General features: G+C 48.0%; 1 protein-coding gene across 2 annotated transcripts in view; it reads left to right on the top strand.

Annotated features, from left to right (window-relative positions):
* Positions 1–27,878, top strand: part of PHYHIPL (phytanoyl-CoA 2-hydroxylase interacting protein like) — a 204,119-nt gene that overhangs the window by 173,336 nt on the left and 2,905 nt on the right. For both annotated transcript variants that reach the window (XM_075348705.1, XM_075348706.1), the window contains exons 3-4: positions 15,839–16,013; positions 18,408–18,525. In XM_075348705.1, the coding sequence (XP_075204820.1) occupies positions 15,839–16,013; positions 18,408–18,525 (293 nt within the window). The remainder of the gene's footprint in view (positions 1–15,838; positions 16,014–18,407; positions 18,526–27,878) is intronic.

Raw genomic sequence — 27,878 nt, 5'->3', positions numbered from 1 at the left:
AAGAGTGGCATCATGGGCTCCTCAAAACAACTCTCAAATGATCTGAAAACAAAGATTATTCAACATAGTTGTTCAGGGGAAGGATACAAAAAATTGTCTCAGAGATTTAAACTGTCAGTTTCCACTGTGAGGAACATAGTAAGGAAATGGAATTACACAGGTACAGTTCTTGTTAAGCCCAGAAGTGGCAGGCCAAGAAAAATATCAGAAAGGCAGAGAAGAAGAATGGTGAGAATAGTCAAGGACAATCCACAGACCACCTCCAAAGACCTGCAGCTTCATCTTGCTGCAGATGGTGTCAATGTGCATCGGTCAACAATACAGCGCACGTTGCACAAGTAGAAGCTGTATGGGAAAGTGATGCGAAAGAAGCCGTTTCTGCAAGCACGCCACAAACAGAGTCGCCTGAGGTATGCAAAATCACATTTGGACAAGCCATTTACATTTTGGAAGAAGGTCCTGTGGACTGATGAAACAAAGATTGAGTTGTTTGGTCATAGAAAAAGGTATTATGCATGGAGGCAAAAAACACGGCATTCCAAGAAAAGCACTTGCTACCCACAGTAAAATTTGGTGGAGGTTCCATCATGCTTTGGGGCTGTGTGGCCAATGCCGGCACCGGGAATCTTGTTAAAGTTGAGGGTCGCATGGATTCAACCCAGTATCAGCAGATTCTTGACAATAATGTGCAAGAATCAGTGACGAAGTTGACGTTACGCAGGGGATGGATATTTCAGCAAGACAATGATCCAAAACACCGCTACAAATCTACTCAGGCATTCATGCAGAGAAACAATTACAATGTTCTGGAATGGTCATGCCAGTCCCCAGACCTGAATATCATTGAACATCTGTGGGATGATTTGAAGCGTGTTGTCCATGCTCGGCGACCATCAAACTTAACTGAACTGGAATTGTTTTGTAAACAGGAATGGTCAAATATACCTTCATCCAGGCTCCAGGAACTCATTAAAAGCTACAGGAAGCGACTAGAGGCTGTTATTTTTGCAAAAGGAGGATCTACAAAATATTATTGTCACTTTTATGTTGAGGTGCCCATACTTTTGCACCAGTCAAATTTTGTTTAAATGCGGATTGCACATTTTCTGTTAGTACAATAAACCTGATTTCAATCCAGAAATATTACTAAGTCCATCAGTTATTAGATATATGACACTGAAATAGCTGTTGCAAAAACCCAAATTGTTATAAAGAAAAAAGGTTAACATTAATAGGGGTGCCCAAACTTTTTCATATGACTGTATATGTATTCCTCTGTGTGTCCATCCTTGACAGCCCCATGTCAGATTTTTTATATCCATATGACATCCATTCATTACATGAAAAATAATAACTTATTTTTCGAAGATTTTTTTGCAATGGAGCCATTAAAAATGGATCCAAAACATATCCAATATTTGATGGTGTCTATTAAAATGCGTTTTTATTTTGAGACCAATTAAAATATCTAAAAAACACAGATTAAGTGCATTCTGCGATTTTTTTTTTTGTCAACACAAGCTGTATTACAAAAAAAGTTCATGTGAATTAACACATTCAACATTGGACTGTGCTTGGTTCGTTTTGCACTAGGACAGCACAGATCAAAAATTAGACTGTGCAAATGTAGCCTTAAAAGGAATCTGTCACCACCTTGACCTATCTAAGCTATTAATATGGGTATACAGGTTATAGAATGCAGAAAAATGTCCTACCTGTGTGTCTCATATCAGATGCCTTGTTGTAGCTAAATCATCTTTTATCACTTTATGTAAATGAGCTCTTCCAGGCTATGGGGCGGATGCTACCTGGAATATAAGTCCACCTCCAGAGATTATTTTAAATAAAAAGGCCATTACCAGTGTGATGTGTGGTGGCCGCTCTCTGCTCTCACTGCAGAGCGATGTGTCATTATAACTGACACTTCTGCAGGCTCCTCTCAGCTTCAGTCTCCATCTCACAGGCAGACTGTGCTGCAATATTGGTGCAATGAAGCAGAGCTCAGGGAGCTGCAAAATATGTGTTTGCAAGAAGTCAAATTTAATTTCTCCTGCTCTTTGTCAGTTACATGTCTCACACTGGTAACGCCCCTTCTATTGAAAATAAGCTCTGGAGGCGGAGTTATCTTCCAGGCAGCATCCGCCCCATAGCCTGGAAGAGCTCATTTACATAAAGTGATAAAAAATGATTTATCCACAACAAGACATCTGATATGAGACATAAAGGTAGGACATTTTTCATCACTCTATAACCTGTATGCCCGTATTAACAGTTTAGATAGGTCAAAGTGGCGACAGATTCCCTTTAAGGCTAAATTCATACAGTCTAATTTTCCAGTGTTGATCAACGTGAACTTTTTTCTAATACAGATCGTGTTGAAAAAAAAAAATCACCATGCACTTTTCTAATCCGTTTTTTTTCAGATATTTTAATTGGTCCTCAAAATTAAAATGGATTTAATGGTAGGGAGGTCCGTGTCCCCGACCTGGTCCTATCTTCTCTCAGGTCCTGACCTAATACCCCCGCACCACCCTGCACCACCAACCCAGGGTTGGGAGATGAAGTAATACTCCTCCTACAAGACAAAAAGACAAAGACAAAGTGGGTAAAACTGAAACTTACACCGCAAATATCCACAGAGAAGAGACAAAAAGGCATCGGAGGGGATAAACGAAAGGGGAGGGAGAAAGGGACACCAGGAAACTTTCATACAGCGCAGACAACAAATCGTTGGTCACCAAAAGGAGGATTGCCATGGACACCAGGATATCGCAACCGCAAGCAAAAACTATCTTCGAAGGCCTCCTACTACTCTCCCCAGCCTTAAATAGGAGGAGACCAGCTGTGGAAGGTAATCAGCAACCTGGCTCTCAGAAACGTAGCACACTTCTACAAAAAGGATTAACTCCTGCATGGCTGGGAGCAGTGAAACAACTCAGCCGACGCCCAGCCGAGCTGAGCACTTAAGAGAGACGAGGTTGCCTGTTGGACTCTGCAATGTGAACAGAGTCCGACGCCGTAAACGTAATCTGCGTGTACGGATCCAGACAGCGCATGACAATAGCACTTGTCCGAGTTATACGGTGGGGTGAGCAAGCCTTTATTCTGTGAGATGGAAGAGGGAGCATCAATGAAAAAAGACACAAAGCTGAGCAATTATATTCCACAAAGAGCCCACCCAACTCTGCAGTCTTACCAATACAGTGGTTGTAAAAAGGGATCTCTTTAAAAAGGTCCTGTCTGAGGGTACTTTATAACATGGTGCACAAAGAGTGATCTAGAAGCTCCTGGGCCACAACTCATCTATTCAATGGCATTTATAGTACTGGTGACTTGTTAGGTGGCTCAGGGGTCTTTAGGCTACTTCTGCGTATCCTATAGCTATGTCTCTCCTTATTTGAAATGTTCAGATTTTTTCTCACATTTTTCATAATTCTTGGACAATTTTGGACTATCAAATCCAGATAAAAATTTGTAAATGATCTGATTTGTCTTTCCCTAGAGGATCCAGTGTGCCTTTCATAAAGAACGGAAGCAAAATTGGATGTGAGTCATTTCAGTCTCAGCCAAGTCCACAGCTAACGATAATTACTTGTTACACTTATGATGCTCGTCTTATGTACTACATTGTGATGTGAAGTAGATCCTAACATCCATACTTACTGTGTTCCCTTCACATGTTATTTGGCTTCAAACGCTGGAAGACATTGGGGTTTCGGTATAAACGCGGCGCTGTATCGGAGTAGATTTAATTGAGGTGATGGTTTTCTTTATAGAGTGAAATGACAGCACATGGAGTACTTGATTTTTCCAGAACAATTTGCATATCATCCCCTAAAGCTCTTAAGCTTTGCTACCCATCAGCAAATAGAGTAATGACCCAGAACTGCCTCATTAACAGCACAGAATGAAGCCTACTTCCCTGAATAATAAGGCAGCAGCATTAATTGCTAGCAAACAAAGTTAAAGGCAAGAAAAAAACTTCAGAAAACTATTATATCTTAAAGAGATCCAATTAAAATAGTTAATTTTGACCAAAAAGATCTACTGTGCCTGCGCCCATTGATGTATGTGAACTAATCATGTTCATCATGGGCAATACTAGAATGCTGGAATCAGAAAGCATTTCCTAAGTGGATAAGAAGTGATAATATTTGGATGCTTATATATTCAAAACCCATAAAAGTAACCCTCTGACTGGGTCCCCCTGTTCTCACATTTTATTTTGGGGGCTCTCTTCTCCATGCAAAGGTCAAACAGTGGAAGTACTGGTGGCACCAGGAGCGCATGAAGAATTTTGTCAAAGAGGAGAAGCAGTCATACATATATGCCCATAACATTGCCAGTCTGTCCAGAATCTTATGTGCACTTATCTCTTATTTGGCCTTAGTCACATAGTCTCCATTCCTTACCTCATAATATATTAAATCCTAATTTAGGAAGAAAAAGTATACAAACTGTTGTGTTGTTCACAATTTTACAAAGAACACAAAAAGCACCACACAAGAAGAACACAAGAAGCACCACACAAGAAGAACACAAGAAGCACCACACAAGAAGAACACAAGAAGCACCACACAAGAAGAACACAAGAAGCACCACACAAGAAGCACCACACAAGAAAAACACAAGAAGAAGAACAAAAGAAGCACCACACAAGAACACAAGAAGCACCACACAAGAACACAAGAAGCACCACACAAGAAGCACCACACAAGAAGCACCACGCAAGAAGCACCACACAAGAACACACGAAGCACCACACAAGAAGCACCACACGAGAACACAAGAAGCACCACACAAGAAGAACACAAGAAGCACCACGCAAGAAACACCACACAAGAAGAACCACGCAAGAAGCACCACACAAGAAGTGTTACGAGGGGGACCCGGGGAAGCGTGCCAAGATGGGGAATGGACAGCTTCCGCCGGTCAAGGTCCACTGTGCGGTGTAAGGGACCGCTGCTATGGTGGGTGAAGAGTGAGCGGGTTGCTGCTAGCGATCGTCTGGAATGTCACAGACGATCTATGTACACCGGTCTGCTCTAACCCGTGTGGGTTGTATGGCAGGGATCACACGGCTCGGTGTACCTGTTGCACGGGGAAGCACAGAGGTGCCCACGCACGTGTGCCAGTGGAAGTCACGAGAATATGGCACGAGGGTAGCACAGAGGTGCCCACGCACGTGTGCTTTCAATAACCAGGTGAGTCCAGTGGAGACTCGAGGAGCTCACCTGGGACAGGAACACGGCCTGTAGAAGGAGCTACTGCCGGAGCAGCAAGGCAGGGACACGGCCTGCAAACCAGGGGCTGCCTAAGCAGCAAGGGCCAAGCCCACAGAGGAAGATAATGCCTGAGCAGTGGCGTGGCAGCACGCTGCCAGACATCCAAACATAGAAGGACGGTCGCGCGCCGCCATGATGGCAGGAGGAGCTTTTAAGGAGGTGTAGCTCCAGCCAAGGGCGGGCGCGAGGCGGAGATGACGGACTTGACCCAATCAGGATCCACGACATCCCAGCCTGGCCAGTCAGGATTCACCACGTCACCAGCCTTGTCATCAAGCCGTGTGACGTCAGTGGGCGAATCAGGATCCACCAAGCATAGCACATGCTCACCCTCCTGCCTCTGGGAAATAGAGGCGGGATCCTCGGTCTCACAATGTGCAGAGATAACGGGAGTCTCACTGCTTCCCTGAGCAGCAAACCTCTGCACATTGCGCAACCTCACAGACCTTCGAGGCTGCTGAGCAGGAGGAGCTGCGGCAGGAAAGGAATGGGAGACCGTCTCATTTCTTGCAACAGGAGTACCACTAGGTGTCACCCTTGTGCTGCCTCTCTGAGGAGGTTTCTCCTGCACTCTGCGCAGTCTGGCAGACCTTCAGCGCTGCTGAGGAGGAGCACTCGTGGCAGGCAAGGAGACTGTCTCATTCCTTGCCACAGGAGAGCCACGAGGTGTAACATTACCCCCCCGTCTAGGCCCCCCCCCCTGCCCATGCTCAAAGGCCGCTATCAAACCCGGGGTGTGGATATAATCCTCCAATTCCCAGGATCTATGCTCCGGACCACGGCCGACCCACTCCACAAGGTAGTACCTCCTGCCCAGTATAACTTTTGTCTCCACAAGCTTCGCCACCTCAGAGTCGTCGGGCGGGGGGTCAGTTTGAGGCGTCAGGGACCCCGAGAACTTATTAAGTCGTACGGGTTTCAGGAGGGACACGTGAAAGGTGTTGGCTATAGCCCAGCGTGGAGGGAGCTGGAGTCGGTATGCCACCGGGTTCACCTGCTCTAGCACTTTAAACGGGCCCAGGTACCTAGGGGCGAACTTGGCTGCCTGTACCCGTAGGTTAACATTCTTAGAGGACAGCCACACTAGGTCACCAGGGGCGAAGGATGGTGCAGGGCGGCGGCGCTCATCAGCCGTTGTCACCATCCGGTCTTTAGCCCTTTTAAGGGCCTCTTGGGTGTTATCCCAGATCTCCCGGGCCTCGGTCGCCCAATCCTCCACTCTAGGATCGGGTGACGTTATGGGCATAGGAACCGGGATTCTGGGATGTTGTCCGTTATTGAGCAGGAAGGGAGTCTGACCAGAGGATTCATGGACCGAATTATTAATGGCAAATTCGGCCCAAGGAAGGAGGTTAGCCCAGTTGTCGTGGTGCGCGGAGATAAAATGGCGGAGGTAAGTTACCAAGGTCTGATTGGTCCTCTCTACCAGTCCATTGGTTTCGGGATGGTATGCGGAGGAGATGTTCAGCTCTATCTGCAGGAGCTTACAGAGCTCTCTCCAGAAGCGAGACGCGAACTGGGGACCCCGGTCGCTCACCACCTTGTCAGGCATGCCATGCAGCCTAAATACATGCCTAATGAATAAGGTGGCGAGAGCACGTGACGTCGGGAGTCGTGGGAGAGGCACCAAGTGGACCATTTTAGAGAAGTGATCCGTGATGACCCATACGACCTTGTGACCTGCTGACTTGGGCAGATCTCCCAGGAAGTCCATTCCCACCACTTCCCAGGGACGATCCGGCACTGGCAGTGGGTGAAGAAGACCTGCCGGTCTCTGCCGGGACGGCTTATTCCGTGCACACGACATACAGGCTCCCACATACTCCTGTATGTCCTGGGGTAGTCTCGGCCACCAATAGTGCCTAGTCACAAGGTCTCTGGTCCTTTTGACCCCAAAGTGACCCCCGACCTTGGAGGCATGGGCCCACGATAGCACCTCATTCCGTAGTTCAGGGGGAACGAGGGTCTTGCCAGGTGGCACCTGGTCCAAAGAAGTGGGAGTGACCATCCTCAAGCTGTCCGGGGGTAGTATAAGACGAGGCTCCTCCTCGTCCTCCTCCAACACAACCATACAACGTGACAAGGCATCGGCCCGTACGTTCTTCTCACCGGCCAGGTGGCGGATAATAAAGCGGAACCGGGAGAAGAACAAGGACCAACGGGCCTGCCTTGGGTTCAGGCGTTGTGCTGTCTGGAGGTATGTGAGATTTTTATGGTCGGAAAATACTTCAAATGGATGCTTCGCACCCTCCAGGAGATGCCGCCATTCCTGGAATGCTAGTTTCATCGCCAGTAACTCCCTATCCCCTATGGAGTAGTTCCTCTCGGCCGGAGAAAAGGTTTTGGAGAAAAAGAAACATGGATGCTTCCTTCCTCGTTCGTCTTTCTGGTACAGGACTGCACCAGCACCGACCGAAGAGGCGTCTACCTCTAGTAGAAAGGGTTTGGAGATGTCTGGACGATGAAGGATGGGAGCTCTGGAGAAGTAAGTTTTGAGAGTGTGAAATGCCTCTACCGTTTCCCGTGTCCATGCTTTGGGATTAGCGCCCTTGCGGGTAAGGGCAATGATGGGTGCTGCCACCGTCGAGAAGTTGGGAATGAACTGGCGATAATAATTGATAAACCCCAAGAATCGCTGGATCGCTTTCAGCGAGCGGGGCTCAGGCCATTTCATCACTGTCTCCAACTTCCCCGGATCCATTGCTAACCCCTGACTGGACACGATATACCCCAGGAACGGCAAGGATTCACGTTCAAAAACGCACTTTTCTAGCTTAGCATATAACGAATGAGTGCGGAGCCTCTTAAGTACTCGGATGACATCCCTCCGATGGGTGGCAAGATCGGGGGAGAAGATAAGGATATCATCCAGGTATGCAACCACGGAAAGATACAAATCCCGGAAAACATCATTCACAAAGTCTTGAAATACGGCGGGGGCATTGCAGAGTCCGAAGGGCATTACGAGATACTCGTAGTGACCGTCCCTGGTGTTGAAGGCGGTCTTCCACTCATCGCCCTCTCGGACTCGCACTAGATTATACGCCCCGCGTAGATCCAGCTTCGTTAAGATCTTTGCCCCGCGGAATCGATCAAATAACTCCGTAATGAGGGGCAAAGGGTATTTGTTTTTGATCGTGATTGCATTTAATCCCCTGTAATCGATACAGGGGCGTAGATCCCCTTCCTTCTTTTGCACGAAGAAGAACCCCGCACCGGCCGGTGAAATAGACTTGCGAATGAACCCTTTTGCCAGGCTGTCCTGAATATATTTGGACATAGCCTCCGTCTCTGGAGCAGAGAGGGGATACACTCTGCCCCTAGGGGGCTCGGAGCCTGGCTTCAGGTCTATTCGGCAATCGTATGGCCGGTGGGGAGGAAGGGTATCTGCGGCCCTCTTGGAGAAGACGTCCCTGTAGGCCTCATAAGGTGTCGGTAAACCTGGCTCCCCTGTATTCCCTGAGGACCCAACCGACCTAATGGTAGCGGGTGGTTCGGTAGTCACGAGGTGCTCCCTACAGGATCCTGCCCATGATGAGATCTCCCCTGTTGCCCAGTTGAGTATAGGAGCATGCTGTCTCAACCAGGGGAGGCCCAGTAGGATCTCATCCGTCCCCCCTGGAAGCACCAGGAAGGACACCTGCTCATGGTGTCCTGGTGATACTTCCATCCTGAGAGGGATGGTGATCTGGGTGATGGGATCGACTAGTAGGGACCCGTTGACTACCCGAACCCTGAGTGGCTTGGGCAAGAGAACCAGGGGAACTGAGTATCGGGTTGCCAGGGAGGTCGAAATGAAATTGCCATCAGCGCCTGAGTCCAGGCAGGCCAGAGCAGAGAAGAGAGTAGTGCCAAACTGCAACTGGGCGCTGATAGTCAACCTAGAGGGAGAAGCAGCGTCTAGGAACCCCCCTCTGATGGAAACTAGACGCTGTCTTTTCCCGACGGTTTGGGACATCGGGTAGCTATGTGTCCCCTCTGCCCACAGGAAAAGCAGATGACACCAGACCGAGAACCTGGGGTAGAGGAGACCGCTTTGGACACCTCCATTGACTCCACGGAGTCGCCTACAGAGCTGGCTGGGAGACCTGTCTGGTGGAAGACGGGAGCCAGACGCTTTTTAGGCCGTGAGGACGTGGGTGCTGAAGAGACCTCGAGCCTCCGCTCCGCCTGGCGGATGTCTATGCGAGAGGCAACCACAATCAAGGACTCTAAAGTAGCAGGCACCTCACGCGTGGCCAGTGCGTCTTTGACGAACCCTGCCAGGCCCTCCCAGAACACAGGGACAAGGACCTTATCGGGCCAGTCCAGCTCTGCGGCAAGTGTCCTAAAGTGTACGGCAAAGTCCCCGACTGAAGTGGACCCTTGCCGAAGTCGTAGGAGGCGCAGCGCGGAGTCGTGGGTGACTTGAGGCCCGAGGAACACCATTCTCATGGCCCCAAGATAAGATACTAAGTTAGTCACCACCCGATCTCCGCGCTCCCACAACGGCGTAGACCACTTCAGCGCTCTCCCTGTGAGCAGGGACTGGATGAAGGCTACCTTCGCCTTCTCGGTAGCGTAAAGATTCGCGGACAGCTCTAAGTAGGTGGTAACTTGGTTTATAAACCCACGGCACTCGGAGCTGTCCCCGCTAAAGCGCTCTGGAAGCGCAAGGCGAGGAGACCTTCCGCCCAATAGCACAGCCTGGGTAGCCGCCTGGGTGGCGACTGTCGTCAGAGCAGTCTTGTCGGAGGAAGACTGCTCCACTGCTGCCAAACGTGATTCCAACTGCTGCACATAACGCAGCAACTGCTGCTGCTCTTCAGCCATAGCCAGACCTTTGGCGCGACCGTAATGTTACGAGGGGGACCCGGGGAAGCGTGCCAAGATGGGGAATGGACAGCTTCCGCCGGTCAAGGTCCACTGTGCGGTGTAAGGGACCGCTGCTATGGTGGGTGAAGAGTGAGCGGGTTGCTGCTAGCGATCGTCTGGAATGTCACAGACGATCTATGTACACCGGTCTGCTCTAACCCGTGTGGGTTGTATGGCAGGGATCACACGGCTCGGTGTACCTGTTGCACGGGGAAGCACAGAGGTGCCCACGCACGTGTGCCAGTGGAAGTCACGAGAATATGGCACGAGGGTAGCACAGAGGTGCCCACGCACGTGTGCTTTCAATAACCAGGTGAGTCCAGTGGAGACTCGAGGAGCTCACCTGGGACAGGAACACGGCCTGTAGAAGGAGCTACTGCCGGAGCAGCAAGGCAGGGACACGGCCTGCAAACCAGGGGCTGCCTAAGCAGCAAGGGCCAAGCCCACAGAGGAAGATAATGCCTGAGCAGTGGCGTGGCAGCACGCTGCCAGACATCCAAACATAGAAGGATGGTCACGCGCCGCCATGATGGCAGGAGGAGCTTTTAAGGAGGTGTAGCTCCAGCCAAGGGCGGGCGCGAGGCGGAGATGACGGACTTGACCCAATCAGGATCCACGACATCCCAGCCTGGCCAGTCAGGATTCACCACGTCACCAGCCTTGTCATCAAGCCGTGTGACGTCAGTGGGCGAATCAGGATCCACCAAGCATAGCACATGCTCACCCTCCTGCCTCTGGGAAATAGAGGCGGGATCCTCGGTCTCACAATGTGCAGAGATAACGGGAGTCTCACTGCTTCCCTGAGCAGCAAACCTCTGCACATTGCGCAACCTCACAGACCTTCGAGGCTGCTGAGCAGGAGGAGCTGCGGCAGGAAAGGAATGGGAGACCGTCTCATTTCTTGCAACAGGAGTACCACTAGGTGTCACCCTTGTGCTGCCTCCCTGAGGAGGTTTCTCCTGCACTCTGCACAGTCTGGCAGACCTTCGGCGCTGCTGAGGAGGAGCACTCGTGGCAGGCAAGGAGACTGTCTCATTCCTTGCCACAGGAGAGCCACGAGGTGTAACAAAGAAGCACCACACAAGAACATAATAAGCACCACACAAGAAGCACCACGCAAGAACATAATAAGCACCACACAAGAAACACCACACAAGAAGAACCACGCAAGAAGCACCACACAAGAAGCACCACACAAGAACATAATAAGCACCACACAAGAACACAAGAAGCACCACACAAGAAGCACCACACAAGTACACAAGAAGCACCACACAAGAACACAAGAAACACCATGCAAGAATCACCACACAAGAACACAAGAAGCACCACACAAGAAGCACCACACAAGAAGCACCACACAAGAACACAAGAAGCACCACACAAGAAGCACCACACAAGAACACAAGAAGCACCACACAAGAAGCACCACGCAAGAAGCATCACACAAGAAGCACCACACAAGAACATAATAAGCACCACGCAAGAAGCACCACGCAAGAAGCACCACACAAGAACACAAGAAGCACCACACAAGAAGCACCACGCAAGAAGCACCACACAAGAACAAGAGAAGCACCACGCAAGAACATAATAAGCATCACACAAGAAGCACCATGCAAGAATCACCACACAAGAAGCACCACACAAGAACACAAGAAGCACCACACAAGAAGCATCATGCAAGAAGCATCACAAAAGAAGCACCACACAAGAACATAAGAAGCACCACGCAAGAAGCACCACACAAGAACATAATAAGCACCACACAAGAAGCATCACACAAGAAGCACCATGCAAGAATCACCACACAAGAAGCATCACGCAAGAAGCATCACAAAAGAAGCACCACACAAGAACATAAGAAGCATCACAAAAGAAGCACCACTTTTTTTACTTTCTTGGATTTCAAAACCTAAACATCCGAGCTGATCACTAAAGGTGTGTATAGAATTAGCCTGATGGTGCTGGCTTTAGGTTATATACGAAAATCCTGGTGATTGGTTCTCTTTAAGGCCATGTGCCCACGGGAGTTTTTTGCTGCGGAGTTTGCCGCGGAAAACCTGCGGATTTATCTGGATTTCCCAGATAAATCCGCAGGTTCAAGCATGTACAGGCACTCCCCATGTTACCCTATGGGACATGGGGAGTGTCTGGGTCCACGCTGCGGAAAGTGCGGGTGCGCAATCTCCTGCGGAGATCCCTCAGCCTCACCTAACTGCATACCAATTATTCATGCGGATTTACTTGCGGAGATCCCGGCCCTCCGCTATGGAGATAGAGGCCGGGACGTCCGCAGGTAAATCGCGTGAAACTCCGCATGTTTCCCGCAGCTATTCCGCTGGAAACTCGCAGCTAAAAATAGCTGCGGATGCCGGCGGGCAGCTGCGGGAAACATGCGGCCGTACCTGCGAATATATCCGCAGGTACGAGCGTCCCGTGGCACATGGCCTAAGACTTAGTATACCAGCTAAATCTTCAAGGAGAAATAGTGCCCTCTGCTGAGCGCTACATTGAAGTCATCTCATCCAACCAATATCTTTGTACTGACAAGAAGCAAGAACTCCAAAATAGATGTTGTTAGTAGGCGTAAGCTTGTGTAAAACTGTTAAAGTTGATGATAAAACGTACACAGAGATATATACAATTCTACACCTCCAACTTTGTGTCAACAGTTTAGGAAAGGACCCTTCCATACTTGGGGTTTGTTTGTGCCCCTCTATATAAAGCATGATCCGAAATAATATTACAAGGTTAGTACAGAGGACCCTAAGTAGCCTAAACAGAGCCCTTTCCACAATTCACCTAACAGAATGAGTCAGATTTTAGACCGGATGTCCTGATTTAAATCCCAACATACACTCCAAGATCTTGATGAATCTTTCCCAGAAGAAAGGAGGTTGTCATAGTCACAAAAGTGGCAAAAATCCATATTAACCCCAATCAACCCATTACTCTTCAGAGTAAACCCCTTTCTGGGCAATAATTTTTTGACCTGATTATCACAGCTTACCAAAGCTGACAGTATGGCTCTGGTTCTACATAACACTGGCACAAAAAAAACGGAAAAAAAATGAAAAAACTTACAACTCTGCATTATGTCTTTTAGTTTTAATTCTCTTGAGGATGATTGTAATATATTACACAGAAATTGCATTATTGGTTTATGCATTAACTATACTTAGAATTAACCCTACTTAATTTGGTTTTAATAAAAACAAAAATACAAAAAACCTCTGTTTTTTTTCTTCTTTAATTCATATGATAATGGGACATCTGCTAAACATCTGGCAATTGTCCATATCCTGTAACGTCTGGCACAGAGAATCACAATTTTGTAAAATTTTTAATAAAAGTAAATGAAGAAATTATAAATCTAATTATACTGTGCAAACATACGGACTGAACTTAATGCAGCAAATAAACTGACAAGCAAAAACGTAAATGTGTAGAACTTTTGACTTTCAGGCTCCATATCTCACCATCCACTACCGTTTGGAGCGTGAGACTACCTTCATTTTACAGACAATCATGTTGCCTAAATTTGACTTGCAACTATTTAGCATATGACTAGTTATGTAGATTCTGGTCACATCACTGTATTGTTACTGTTTTGCTCTTGTAACCTAAATTTAAGTTTCTATTATTTTGTTAGTATTGGGGGCCAATCCAGCACCTCTACTTCCCTGTCATTAAACCATGTCTTCTCAAATCTCAACGTATGCTTTAGGTCGGTGTCCTGCTGGAACACTATATCATCCTTTTTATACTCATAGTATTCGAGTGTAGGAAGTAACTCATCTTGTAGGATACTCACATATGGCTCAGCACTGAGACCACCATCGATCCTGGTCATGTATCCAATGTCTTTGGCTGTGAAACAAACCCTTATTACCAGGCTTCCTTCACCAAACTTGAGAGTTCCTTCAATTTCTCGACCCATTAGACCCTTTTTCCCTTGTTTCTTCCAGACCCATTTGCACCCATCAGAACCTAGTCCACTGACTTTCGTCTCATTGTTCTAAATCACCTATTTGCAATCTTCTGCTGTCCACTTTTCGTACTTTTTGCAAACTCGAGACAACGCTTCTTATGATGATATTCAAGTTGTGGCTTCTTCTCCTTTTTTCGGGCCGCCATTCCAGACTTGTGTAACATGCGTCACATGGTGCTTGCATGGACGTTTGTGATTTCACTATTACATTGCTTCTCGTGTTTCCCTATGTGCATGGAAACATGAGAAGCAATGGAATGAAACTGAAATTAAGAAGATACAGATTAGATATTAGAAAAAACGTTCTGACAATGAGGGTGATAAGTGAGTTGAAGAGGCTTCCACGAGAGGTGGGGAGTTCTTCAATGGAAGTCTTGAAGCAGGGGCTGGACAGACATCCATCTGAGATGGTTTAGTGAATAGTGCTGTGAGCAAGGGGGTTGGACACGATGACACTGCAGGTCCCTTCCAACTTCAACATTCTATCATTTTTTTATTACGAAATATACAAGCCACCTCCATTACCATGTTGGCCCAGAACTGATAGACCTTGTGATGAGAAGACTTGTTGAGCCCGATATTTTGCCTGGATGTCTGCCTCTTGGCTTTTGAATGGACGGACGGACTTAATTTCATATTCTTCCAACTGTCATGGCACTAACATGATGAAGTTTGGAAAAATTTTTGGCCGAGAGACCGCTATCGATGATGCTTTTTTTCTTTTCCTAGGAAATCTTCTTTATGGCTACTTCTGATTCAACCCAGTGACATTTTGCTCAGGAATCAACCTAATGACACACTGAGTTATCAGGGAATGTCAGAACAGGTTGTAATTTGTAGTATATAGGAAGAATTTTTTTTTCCAAGACCAGGAGCAAAACAGTAACAATGCTGTAACATGACAAGAATCTGCATAAGTAATAATACGCTAAATAGCTGCAAGTCAAATTTATGTATGAGATAGCCAAGAGGATTGTGTATAAAATGAAGGTTGTCTCATGCTCAGAGCTGTAGTGGATGGTGAGAGATGGAGTCTGAAAGTCAAAGGTTCAAAACATTGTTACCCTTTTGCTCTTCAGTGTAAGAATCTGCCTCATCCAACAAATTATCTATCGAAATATGAAGACGTTGATCAGCTGATTTTATAGGATTCAAACTAAAATAGTAATACATATATACAGTACCAACAATAACCACAAGGAGGCCTTCCATTCAAACTATATTATAGAGTACAAAGCCCTGATGTGAGATAACAGTGTATATTGAGACTATTGTAAATGAGCCATTGATCATTGATACCTTTACCTGTATAGAAAAGCAGATTAAATCTAATGTCCTAATATTATATTTAAATATACAGTAATAAAAATTCAGTAGCGAAATCCAGGTCATGTATACAGTAAGAGAAGTGCAGTATATGGGGTATATACAGGGCAGCATATCCAATTATGAAATTATAGGAGGAAATGGGTTATATAGACCTTGTATTTTTATGCCCAGCCTACAATTCATTATAATAAAAAGAATTCTATTAGGTGCCCAGAATAAAAGGAAACTATCTTTACATCTCATTGATATGATTGGCATGTTGTCCTACATCTATGGATACAATGTATGTAGACAGATACCTATATGCTGTCCATGTGATGTAGCTTATCCCAAATGCAAGTACTGTTCCCTCATTGTAACAATTCTCTTCCCTTAGGATGTCCCCACTAAACTGGTAGCAAAAGCCGTGCCTCTGCCCATGACAGTTCGTGGACACTGGTTCTTGAGCCCAAGGACTGAGTACACTGTGGCTGTACAGACGGCATCCAAACAGGTGGATGGTGACTACGTTGTGTCTGAGTGGAGTGAGATCATCGAGTTCTGCACCGCAGGTGAACATTTACTGTACATTTATTGTTTCATGTTTTCAGAAAAAATTATAAATTAAATTCTTACAAGAAGCTGCAGCTGCCTGGGAACGGTGCTCAATAAGCATAACAATATCCTTAGTGGTGACCACAGGCAGCCGGAATATTATATCCTGTATATGTAGGGGTGAAAAGCTCAATCTTTGAGATTTGAAACATGGATACAAGATAATGAGAAAACAGGGTTATCACTTTGTTAAGCAGTAGATGCCTTAAAGGGGTGGTTCACTACTCTGCAATAGTTGCTACATCTCTGTAAAACTGATAGGGAAGGCTTTTTACCTTGTTCAGCCAATTCTGCCTCTGAATGGCGCCATTGCGGTCCGATCATCCCAATGAAGTGACCCTCCACCCCCTGGGTCTGTGACCTCTGAGATCCTGTGATGTCACATCAACTTCCAGTTAACCTGACACCTCTGATGCGGCCCCAGTCTTCCTGAGTGACTGGACTGTGGGTGGGGTGTCACCGCACATCACAGCCCAGCATGTCGCGCGTTCTCTTCTTTGCTGCAGAGCACTACAAGCAGGAGCGATGCTGGGCTGTGACAAGCAGTAAAACTCTGCCCACAGCCCAGTTACTCAGGCCTCGGTGATGTCGGGTCACCACCTCTTTAAACAATAAGCTGCCATCATAATAGTGTAAGAATAAAAAGGAATCGGAGTGGAGGTAAAAGTTAATAATCCCAAATGCACAAACAAAATACTTAAAAGGGTTGTCTAGTCATAGAATCACTGCAGACTTTTGAATACTGACAATGTGCTGTGTGAACACTGTCAAGATTCAACGGAATTATTGTTGAGAGCCGTAAGCATGCGATTGCACATTTCTGGTCATATTCTAACTAGACATGCCTGGCTTCTTTCAGTACAAGTGATTTGAGAGATACTAAGCAAGTCTAGTTTGCACGTGACTGCCCACTCTCACCAGCAATACTGATTAATCCTGACAGCGTACACACCACACACTGTCAGGATTTAGAAGTCTACAGTCACAAGAACCGACTGCAGACTTATGAAAAGACCAGACAACCCCTTTCAGAGAATAGAAATAATTCCATAAAAGATCATACAGAGACCACATTGATGCCAATTCCCCCCACGTGTAGTTTGCAGTTGCTTCTTCAGATCGTGTGACACTGGTATGGTTTGTGCATTCATACTATCAAATGGGCTTAGTTATCTTATTATCTTGTATCCATGTTAATATAAACTGTATATGTTGTATACAGTGTGTCCACCCATATCCTGTCCACCGCCATTAATTTGAGAACAACGGCAGCTATAGCCATAGAAGTAGTGTCTAGGTATAGTAAAGTATTCATGCACTACGCAACGCAAACACCTATAGCGCCACCTGGTGGAAAACAACGGAGTTAGCATTTTTATCTCGAAAACTGAACGAGATAGAGAAGAAAAGTGAATTATAAAGTTGTAGGGCATCATCAATTCAATACAAATCGACACCTTGCATACAGAAATGCTGTGATTAGAACGTGTAAAACTGACAATGCTGCGGACGTGAAGCGATACCTCATGGAGACCTTCCTACAAGTCATTGTGTATGGTGGCTGCGTGGCGTTGCCTCCACGCTCACCTGACCTGACCACATTGGACTTCTTTCTGTGAGGTCACATCGAACAGCAGGTGTATGCGACCCCTCCACCATTGCAAGACCTACGACAACGTATCACAGATGCTTGTGCAAACGTGTCACCTACCATATTGCACAACGTGCAGCAAGATACAGTATGCTGTTCAGAGTCCAGATGTGCATTGCAGCTGACAGTGACCACTTTGAGCATCAAAGTTAAATGAGCGCCATATGCGTGACCAGCATTCAATGTTTTCAGGAGTCATGGGTTTCATATCATAGCATTTCTGTATGCAAGCTGTCGATTCGTATTGAATTGATGATGCCCTACAATTTTTTAATTCACTTTTTTTCTCTATCAGGTTTCGTTTTCGAGATAATAATGCTAACTCCGTTGTTTTCCACCAGGTGGCGCTATAGGTGGTTTCATTGCGTAGTGCATGGCTACTTTACTATACCTAGACACCACTTCTATGCCTATAGCTGCCGCCATTCTCAAGTTAATGGCGGTGGACAGGATATGGGTGGACACACTGTATACAGTATAGATATATACTGTCCATACACATTATACAAGGCAGGTGTTGATTTCCACATTTTGCATCTGACTTTAGCTTATTTCTGATTATTCAGTATTGCCTTGTCATGTTTCTGATGTTCGTTTGTGGAGTTTTACAGATATTGATGTTGGTATTTTATATAGAAAGCATGTAAATAAATATATTTCATATTTTTTTTTATTTTTTGTTTTTATTTTTCTCTCCCAGATTACTCAAAGGTACACCTAACACAACTAATGGAAAAAGCTGAAGCAATTGCAGGACGCATGCTGAAATTTTCAGTTTTTTATCGCAACCAACATAAAGAATACTTTGACTATACACAGTAAGTAATTGATAAGAATGAATACTGTAATATATTGCCTGGTACTGAATACGTGAAAGCACTAGATGGTAAAAGTTTTAATGTGATGCGCTAAGCAAGTCTAAAAGGGTGCTTTACACGCTGCGACATCGCTAACGATATATCGTCGGGGTCACGGTGTTTGTGACGCACATCCGGCGTCGTTAGTGACATCGCAGCAAGTGACAGCTAGGAGCGACGATCAATGATCGCAAAAACGGCAAAAATCGTTGATCGTTGACACGTCGCTCCTTTTCATAATATTGTTGGTGGTGCATGCTACTGGTTGTTCGTCGTTCCTGTGGCAGCACACATCGATATGTGTGACACCGCAGGAACGACGAACATCTCCTTACCTGCGTCCACTGGCAATGAGGAAGGAAGGAGGTGGGCGGCATGTTCCGGCTGCTCATCTCCACCCCTCTGCTTCTATTGGGTGGCCGTTTAGTGACGCCGCTGTGGTCCGAACGCACCTCCCCCTTGAATGAGGGATTGTTCGGCAGCAACAGCGACGTCGCTGAACAGGTATGTGCGCGTGACGCTGCCGTAGCAATATTATCCGCTACAGCAGCGATCACCACATATCGCACGAATGACGGGGGCGGGTGCTATCGCTCACGACATCGCTACCAGTCGCTAGCGATGTCGCAGCGTATAAAGTACCCTTAAGGTCATGTTCCCAACAAAAACATTGCTTTTTTCCGCAGTTTTTTCTGCAGGTGTCTACAGCAAAATATACACTAGGTGTTATTTTTGCGCTTTCACCTTTTTTAGGAGCGCTTTTGTTGTGGATTTGAAGCAGAATTTTTATGTCTACAGTATTTATCGTATTCTCTACACAACTGCATTTTTTAGGCTTCCCATAGAAGTTTTTAGGGAACAAATGCAACAAAAAAATGCGCAGTTAAATGCATCATATTTTGGCACAGAAAAACGCAGCAATTATTCTACATGGAAACATGGCCTTAAAGGGATCTTGTCACGTCGGATAATGCTATTAAGCCGCACTTTCAGTACCACTTTTGGACACCTAACCAATGCGATTAACTAGCAAATTAATCCTATATCTGCAGGTAAATAGTGTTATCCGACATGACCAATTCCCTTAAAGGGAACCTGTCACCAGATAAGCTGCGGCTATCACCACTGAGCTCTTATATACAGTATTCTAGAATACTGTATATAAGAGCCCAGGCCGCTGTGTAGAACATAAAGAAGGGAATTTTGTTTACTTACCGTAAATTCCTTTTCTTCTAGCTCCTATTGGGAGACCCAGACAATTGGGTGTATAGCTTCTGCCTCCGGAGGCCACACAAAGTATTACACTTTAAAAAGTGTAACCCCTCCCCTCTGCCTATACACCCTCCCGTGCATCACGGGCCCATCAGTTTTGGTGCCAAAGCAGGAAGGAGGAAACTTATAAATTGGTCTAAGGTAAATTCAATCCGAAGGATGTTCGGAGAACTGAAACCATGAACCAAAAGAACAATTCAACATGAACAACATGTGTACACAAAAGAACAACAGCCCGAAGGGAACAGGGGCGGGTGCTGGGTCTCCCAATAGGAGCTAGAAGAAAAGGAATTTACGGTAAGTAAACAAAATTCCCTTCTTCTTTGTCGCTCCATTGGGAGACCCAGACAATTGGGACGTCCAAAAGCAGTCCCTGGGTGGGTAAAAGAATACCTCGATAAAAAGAGCCGAAAACGGCCCCCTCTTACAGGTGGGCAACCGCCGCCTGAAGGACTCGCCTACCTAGGCTGGCATCTGCCGAAGCATAGGCATGCACCTGATAGTGTTTCGTGAAAGTGTGCAGACTCGACCAGGTAGCCGCCTGACACACCTGCTGAGCCGTAGCCTGGTGCCGCAATGCCCAGGATGCACCTACGGCTCTGGTAGAATGGGCTTTCAGCCCTGAAGGAATCGGAAGCCCAGAAGAACGGTAGGCTTCAAGAATCGGTTCCTTGATCCACCGAGCCAAGGTTGACTTGGAAGCCTGCGACCCCTTACGCTGGCCAGCGACAAGGACAAAGAGCGCATCCGAACGGCGCAGGGGCGCCGTGCGAGAAATGTAGAGCCGGAGTGCTCTCACCAGATCTAACAAGTGCAAATCCTTTTCACATTGGTGAACTGGATGAGGGCAAAAAGAAGGTAAGGAGATATCCTGATTGAGATGAAAAGGGGACACCACCTTAGGGAGAAATTCCGGGACCGGACGCAGAACCACCTTATCCTGGTGAAACACCAGGAAGGGGGCTTTGCATGACAGCGCTGCTAGCTCAGACACTCTCCGAAGTGATGTGACTGCCACTAGGAAGGCCACCTTCTGCGAAAGGCGTGATAGAGTGACATCTCGCATCGGCTCGAAAGGTGGTTTCTGAAGAGCCGTTAGCACCCTGTTAAGATCCCAGGGTTCCAGCGGACGCTTCTAAGGTGGGACTATGTGGCAAACTCCCTGCAGGAACGTGCGGACCTGCGGAAGCCTGGCTAGACGCTTTTGAAAAAACACGGAAAGCGCCGATACTTGTCCCTTGAGAGAGCCGAGAGACAAACCCTTGTCCATTCCGGATTGAAGGAAAGAAAGAAAAGTGGGTAAGGCAAACGGCCAGGGGGTAAAACCCTGATCAGCGCACCAGGATAAGAAGATCCTCCAAGCCCTGTGATAGATCTTGGCGGACGTTGGTTTCCTGGCCTGTCTCATGGTGGCAATGACATCTTGAGATAACCCTGAGGACGCTAGGAGCCAGGACTCAATGGCCACACAGTCAGGTTGAGGGCCGCAGAATTCAGATGGAAAAAATGGCCCTTGAGACAGCAAGTCTGGACGGTCTGGGAGTGCCCACGGTTGACCCACCGTGAGGTGCCACAGATCCGGGTACCACGACCTCCTCGGCCAGTCTGGAGCGACGAGGATGGCGCGGCGGCAGTCGGACCTTATCTTGCGTAACACTCTGGGCAGCAGTGCCAGAGGAGGAAATACATAAGGCAGTCGAAACTGCGACCAATCCTGAACTAATGCGTCCGCCGCCAGAGCTCTGTGATCTTGAGACCGTGCCATGAATGCCGGGACTTTGTTGTTGTGCCGAGACGCCATGAGGTCGACGTCCAGCGTTCCCCAGCGGCAACAGATCTCTTGAAACACGACCGGGTGAAGAGACCATTCCCCTGCGTCCATGCCCTGGCGACTGAGAAAGTCTGCTTCCCAGTTTTCTACGCCCGGGATGTGAACTGCGGAGATGGTGGAGGCTGTGGCTTCCGCCCACAGCAGAATCCGCCGAACTTCTTGGAAGGCTTGACGACTGCGTGTGCCGCCCTGGTGGTTGATGTACGCGACCGTCGTGGCGTTGTCCGACTGTATTCGGATCTGCCTGCCCTCCAGCCACCGCTGGAACGCCTTTAGGGCTAGATACACTGCCCTTATCTCCAGAACATTGATCTGAAGGGAGGACTCTGTCGGAGTCCAGGTTCCCTGAGCACTGTGGTGGAGGAAGACCGCTCCCCACCCTGACAGACTCGCGTCCGTCGTGACCACAGCCCAGGATGGGGGCAGGAAGGATTTTCCCTTCGACAAAGAAGTGGGAAGAAGCCACCACTGAAGAGAGGTTTTGGCTGCCAGTGAAAGAGAGACGTTCCTGTCTAGGGACGTCGACCTCCTGTCCCATTTGCGGAGAATGTCCCATTGAAGTGGACGCAGATGAAACTGCGCAAAGGGAACTGCCTCCATTGCTGCCACCATCTTCCCTAGGAAGTGCATGAGGCGCCTCAAGGGGTGTGACTGGGCCCGAAGGAGAGATTGCACCCCTGTCTGCAGTGAACGCTGTTTGTCCAGCGGAAGCTTCACTATCGCTGAGAGAGTATGAAACTCCATCCCGAGGTAAGTCAGTGATTGGGTCGGTGTCAATTTTGACTTTGGGAAATTGATGATCCACCCGAACCTCTGGAGAGTCTCCAGAGCAATGGTCAGGCTGTGTTGACATGCCACCCGGGAGGGTGCCTTGACTAGAAGATCGTCTAAGTAAGGGATCACCGAGTGGCCCTGAGAGTGTAGGACCGCCACCACTGCTGCCATGACCTTGGTGAAGACCCGTGGGGCTGTCGCCAGGCCGAAAGGCAGTGCCACGAACTGAAGGTGTTCGTCCCTGATGGCGAAACGCAGGAAGCGTTGATGCTCTGGTGCAATCGGCACATGGAGATAAGCATCCCTGATGTCGATTGATGCTAGGAAGTCTCCTTGGGACATCGAGGCGATGACAGAGCGGAGAGATTCCATCCGGAACCGTCTGGTTCTCACGTGTCTGTTGAGCAGTTTGAGGTCCAGAACGGGACGGAATGATCCGTCCTTTTTTGGCACCACGAACAAGTTGGAGTAAAAACCGCGACCACGTTCTTGAAGGGGAACGGGGATCACAACTCCTTCTGCCTTCAGAGTGTTCACCGCCTGAAAAAGTGCATCGGCTCGCTCGGGGGGCGGAGATGTTCTGAAGAAACGAGTCGGAGGACGAGAACTGAGCTCTATCCTGTAACCGTGAGACAGAATGTCTCTCACCCATCAGTCTTGGACATGTGGCCACCAGGCGTCGCAAAAGCGGGAGAGCCTGCCACCGACCGAGGATGCGGTTTGGGGAGGCCGAAAGTCATGAGGAGGCCGCCTTGGAGGCGGTTCCTCCGGCGGTCTTTGTAGGATGTGACTTAGACCGCCATGCAGAAGAGTTCCTCTGGCCCTTCTCTGACCTGTTGGACGTGGAGGAATGGGACCTGGCTGAGGGCCGAAAGGACCGAAACTTCGGTTGTATTTTTCGTTGCTGAGGTCTGTTTGGTTTGGACTGGGGTAAGGACGAGTCCTTTCCCTTGGATTGTTTAATAATTTCGTCCAATTGCTCGCCAAACAAACGGTCGCCAGAAAATGGCAAACCGGTTAAGAACTTCTTGGAAGCAGAGTCTGCCTTCCATTCGCGTAGCCACATGGCCCTGCGGACTGCCACCGAATTGGCGGATGCTACCGCTGTACGGCTCGCAGAGTCCAGGACGGCGTTCATGGCGTAGGACGAAAAGGCTGACGCCTGAGAAGTCAAAGACACAACTTGCGGAGCAGAGGTACGTGTGACCGCATTAATCTCAGACAGACAAGCTGAGATAGCTTGGAGTGCCCACACGGCTGCAAAGGCCGGAGCAAAAGACGCGCCTATGGCTTCATAGATGGATTTCATCAGGAGCTCTATTTGCCTGTCAGTGGCATCCTTGAGCGATGAACCATCTGCCACTGATACTACGGATCTAGCCGCCAGTCTAGAGACTGGAGGATCCACCTTGGGACACTGAGCCCAACCCTTAACTACGTCAGGGGGGAAGGGGTAACGTGTGTCATTAAGGCGCTTAGTAAAGCGCTTGTCCGGATATGCTCTGTGCTTCTGGACAGCATCTCTGAAGTTAGAGTGATCGAAAAACGCACTCCGTGTACGTTTGGGAAACCTAAACTGGTGCTTCTCCTGCTGCGAAGTCGACTCCTCTATAGGTGGAGTTGGGGGAGAAAGATCTAGCACCTGGTTGATGGACGCTATAAGGTCATTTACTATGGCGTCCCCTTCAGGTGTATCTAGATTGAGAGCAACGTCAGGATCAGAGCCCTGAGCTGCGACCTCCGCTTCATCCTCCAGAGAGTCCTCATGCTGAGACCCCGAACAGCGTGATGAAGTCGGGGAAGGTTCCCAGCGAGCCCGCTTAGCCGGTCTGGGACCGCGGTCCGTGTCGGAGTCCTCACCGTGGGACCTAGGTGTCACCCCAGGAGCACTTTGCTGCGCCGACCGAGAGGGGCCTGGGGGCGATGAACTCACAGTGCCCTGGGCCTGTGTTACCGATCTGGACTGCAAGGCTTCTAGTATCTTAGCAGACCATTTGTCCATAGACTGAGGCATGGACTGTGAAAGCGACTCAGAGAGTTTCTCAGCCAAAACTGCAAACTCTGTCCCTGCCACCTGGACAGTGGAAGCCGGCGGTTCTACCTGAGCAGAGGGTCCCACCAGTGCCCGAGGCTCCGGCTGAGTGAGTGCCACAGGGGCCGAGCATTGCACACAGTGTGGGTAGGTGGAACCTGCAGGTAACATAGCCGCACAAGAGGTACAGGTTGCAAAATAAGCCTGTGCCTTGGCACCCTTGCTCTTTGCGGACAACATGCTGTTGTCTCCTCTGAGAGTGATCAGTGAGGGTATATAGCCAAAAGCAAAATAATGCGGCCGAACAGAGAAAATGTATACAATATATATATACATATATATATATATACACTTCGGCACCTCAGGGGGGCCAGCACCTGGTAATCGGTGTGGCTTACCGACCGCCCAAAGCGGTTGTGTGTCCACCAGATTCCCCGCCTGGGCCTCCCAGAGCTGTGGAGCTCGTTCTGAAATCCTCCACCTGCAGAAGTGATTGTAACAATGGCTGCCAGAGTTCTCAGGAGAGGAGGGAGCCGTGGGCGGTGATTAATAAAGTGCGGGAATCTGGTGCCCCACAGTGCTCAGTGAGGGGGGAGGAGAACACCTAAGTATGCTCCAGCCCTCACTGCCGACGTCCAGTCGACCGTCCCGCCCTTACCCCTGACTGGCAGGCCCAGGGGCGGGAGTTATGGTACTAGGCCGCAGAAGCCGGGGACTAAATTTAATAACGCGGCCGACGAACAGGCGCGGTCGGCGCGGTAGTCCCGGTCGTCACAGAAAAACAGCAGCCGCTGCAGCGTCTGTAACACAGGCGCTCCATGCGCCGTCCCCAAGGGGACACAGAGTACCTTTTAGATGCAGGGCCTGTCCCTGATGATACCCAGTCTCCTGTCCGTCAGATTCCCCCAGGGGCTGCGGAGGGTGCCCTGTCCTAGTGAAAGGTGACCGGTTAGGATCCCACTTCTCCCAGAGCCTCTAAGGGATGGGGAAGGAAAACGGCATGTGGCTCCAGCCTTTGTACCCGCAATGGGTACCTCAACCTTGACAGCACCGCCGACTTAGTGGGGTGAGAAGGGAGCATGCCGGGGGCCCCGTGAGGAGCCCTCTTTTCTTCCATCCGATACAATCAGCAGCTGCTGCTGACTAAAATGTGGAGCTTGCGTGAATGTGTGCCTCCTTCAACACAAAGCATAAAACTGATGGGCCCATGATGCACGGGAGGGTGTATAGGCAGAGGGGAGGGGTTACACTTTTTAAAGTGTAATACTTTGTGTGGCCTCCGGAGGCAGAAGCTATACACCCAATTGTCTGGGTCTCCCAATGGAGCGACAAAGAAAAACACTTTTATAATACTCACCTAGAGGGCGGTCCAGTCCAATGGGTGTCGCTGCTCTCCAGTCTGGTGCTTCCTCTCTGTGGCGATCGCCGTACTCCTTCTTCTGAGGCCTATGTACATGACGTGTCCTACATCATGCACACTAGCCGGGATTGAGGTCCTTTACAGGCGCGCTTTAATCTGACTTGCTCAGAAGAGCCGATCAAAGTATTGTAGTGCGTATGTGCGGGCGGTCTTTACCCTTTCCTTGCACCTGCACATTACAGTACTTTGATCTGCCCTGAGCAGGCAGATCAGAGTGCTCCTGTGCAGGACCTCAATGTCAGCCTGTGTGAATGACGTAGACGCGTCATCCATACATTTGTCTGGGTAGGAGGCGGACGGAGATCACAGTAGAGAGGAGGCGCCAGACCGGAGGGAGGAGGCACCAAATTGGAGAGCAGCAACACCCATTGGACCTGACCACCCCCTAGGTGAGTATTATAAAAGTGGTTTTTACGTTATACACAGTGGCCTGGGCTCGGATATACAGTATTCTAGAATAATGTATAGAAGGGCTCACTGGTGGTGGCCGCAGCTTATAGTCACCAAATCTGGTGACAGGTTCACTTTAAAGTGTACAGGGATATTTTCCTGTATTGGCATTTATTGCTTCCCAACTAATCCCTTCAGCTGGTGACCGTTCAGTCCAGAGATACCACTGCACCTTGTGATATGCGTCTTGGCCTCTTAAAATTACATTGTGCAGCGGATTAAACTTTTGTTTATTGTTTATGCACCTAATATGAAGATTGTCAGTTATTCTTCGGGACCTGCACCTGCGACAACTGTATCTGTCACCAGGCGCCGCCATATTACTCATTCTGAGGGGCTGGTACATGTAGCATTGTGTAGTCTGGCAGTATGGCAGTGTGTGCTGTCAGCTGGAAAGATCAGCTTTCTGCCTTGGCCAATTGGAGAGTACCACACCCTATTTAAGCTCCCAGCTTGACGCTGGATGTTGCCAAATATAGATCTCCTTGCCTGATTCATACCCCCTGATTTTCAGTTCTTATGTTCTACTAATTTTCGGGTTTCTGACCTCAACATTTTTTCTGACCATTCTCTTGCTTGATATTTTTGTACCTAGTGAGCCCTCCTGGTTCATACCTGGCTAAATGACCTTTCCTGCCAGCTTGCACCACTGGTGTCCCGGTGTAAGACTAAATCCCTGTACAGGGTTAAAGGGTGAAGGCCAGGACAACCGTTGGGATTTAGTAAACAGAGTGGCTAGCACCAAGCCTTTTCACGGTAGCCATTTTTAGAGCTGACAGGCAACGTAGAGCATTGCACCCAATTATAAATATGAGCTCATATATGCTATAATTTAACCGGTTTACTCATCTACTACTATCAACAGTGTTGAGGCGTCAAAATTACTGACAAATTCCCTTTTAAGTCCAGAAGCTATCCTACAATCTTCATGAAATACTTATTGTTTTAGTAATTGTGATGTTGCTTCCAAAATGAGAATATTATTCCGATATATCATTCCGGAGATGAAATCGCCGCCTTGCCAATACCGATCTTCCCAGACTGGGGAATTATCAAGCTGCATGAAAAGTCCATTTACAAGATAATTACATGCGTCATACGACTCGTTAGTAATTGGTCACCATCTGGTTAGAGAAACAGGATTCAAGGATTTTTGCTCTTGATTAGGCGGTTATTAGGCTTTAATGGTTTCAACATTTTGCTTTAAAATTCAAATTGGTGTCATTATATCTTATACTGTATAATTTCTATAATAATTCTACCCAAGTTTGAGCGTATAAAGCACCTGCATAATATAATGCACTGGTCTAGTAGTGTAATTTATTGAATTTTGCCAGTGGTGAGAATACTGTTTCGGCATACACATAAAGGGCCACTCTTGTAGATGTTGTTTCATCAGGACAACCCTTATGCCCTATTGGGAAATACGGACCTTATAGAGAGGGACACAATCAGGATCCTTCATTATGAAACAGCCAACAACAAATAGTACTTATGTCTGTGGCAGACCCGGTCCAACATTGTGCAGTTGTAGC

Source organism: Anomaloglossus baeobatrachus, chromosome 5 (genome assembly GCF_048569485.1).
Source record: "Anomaloglossus baeobatrachus isolate aAnoBae1 chromosome 5, aAnoBae1.hap1, whole genome shotgun sequence".
In the NCBI taxonomy this organism is placed as follows: domain Eukaryota; kingdom Metazoa; phylum Chordata; class Amphibia; order Anura; family Aromobatidae; genus Anomaloglossus; species Anomaloglossus baeobatrachus.
This window is presented reverse-complemented; position numbering and strand designations above follow the sequence as displayed.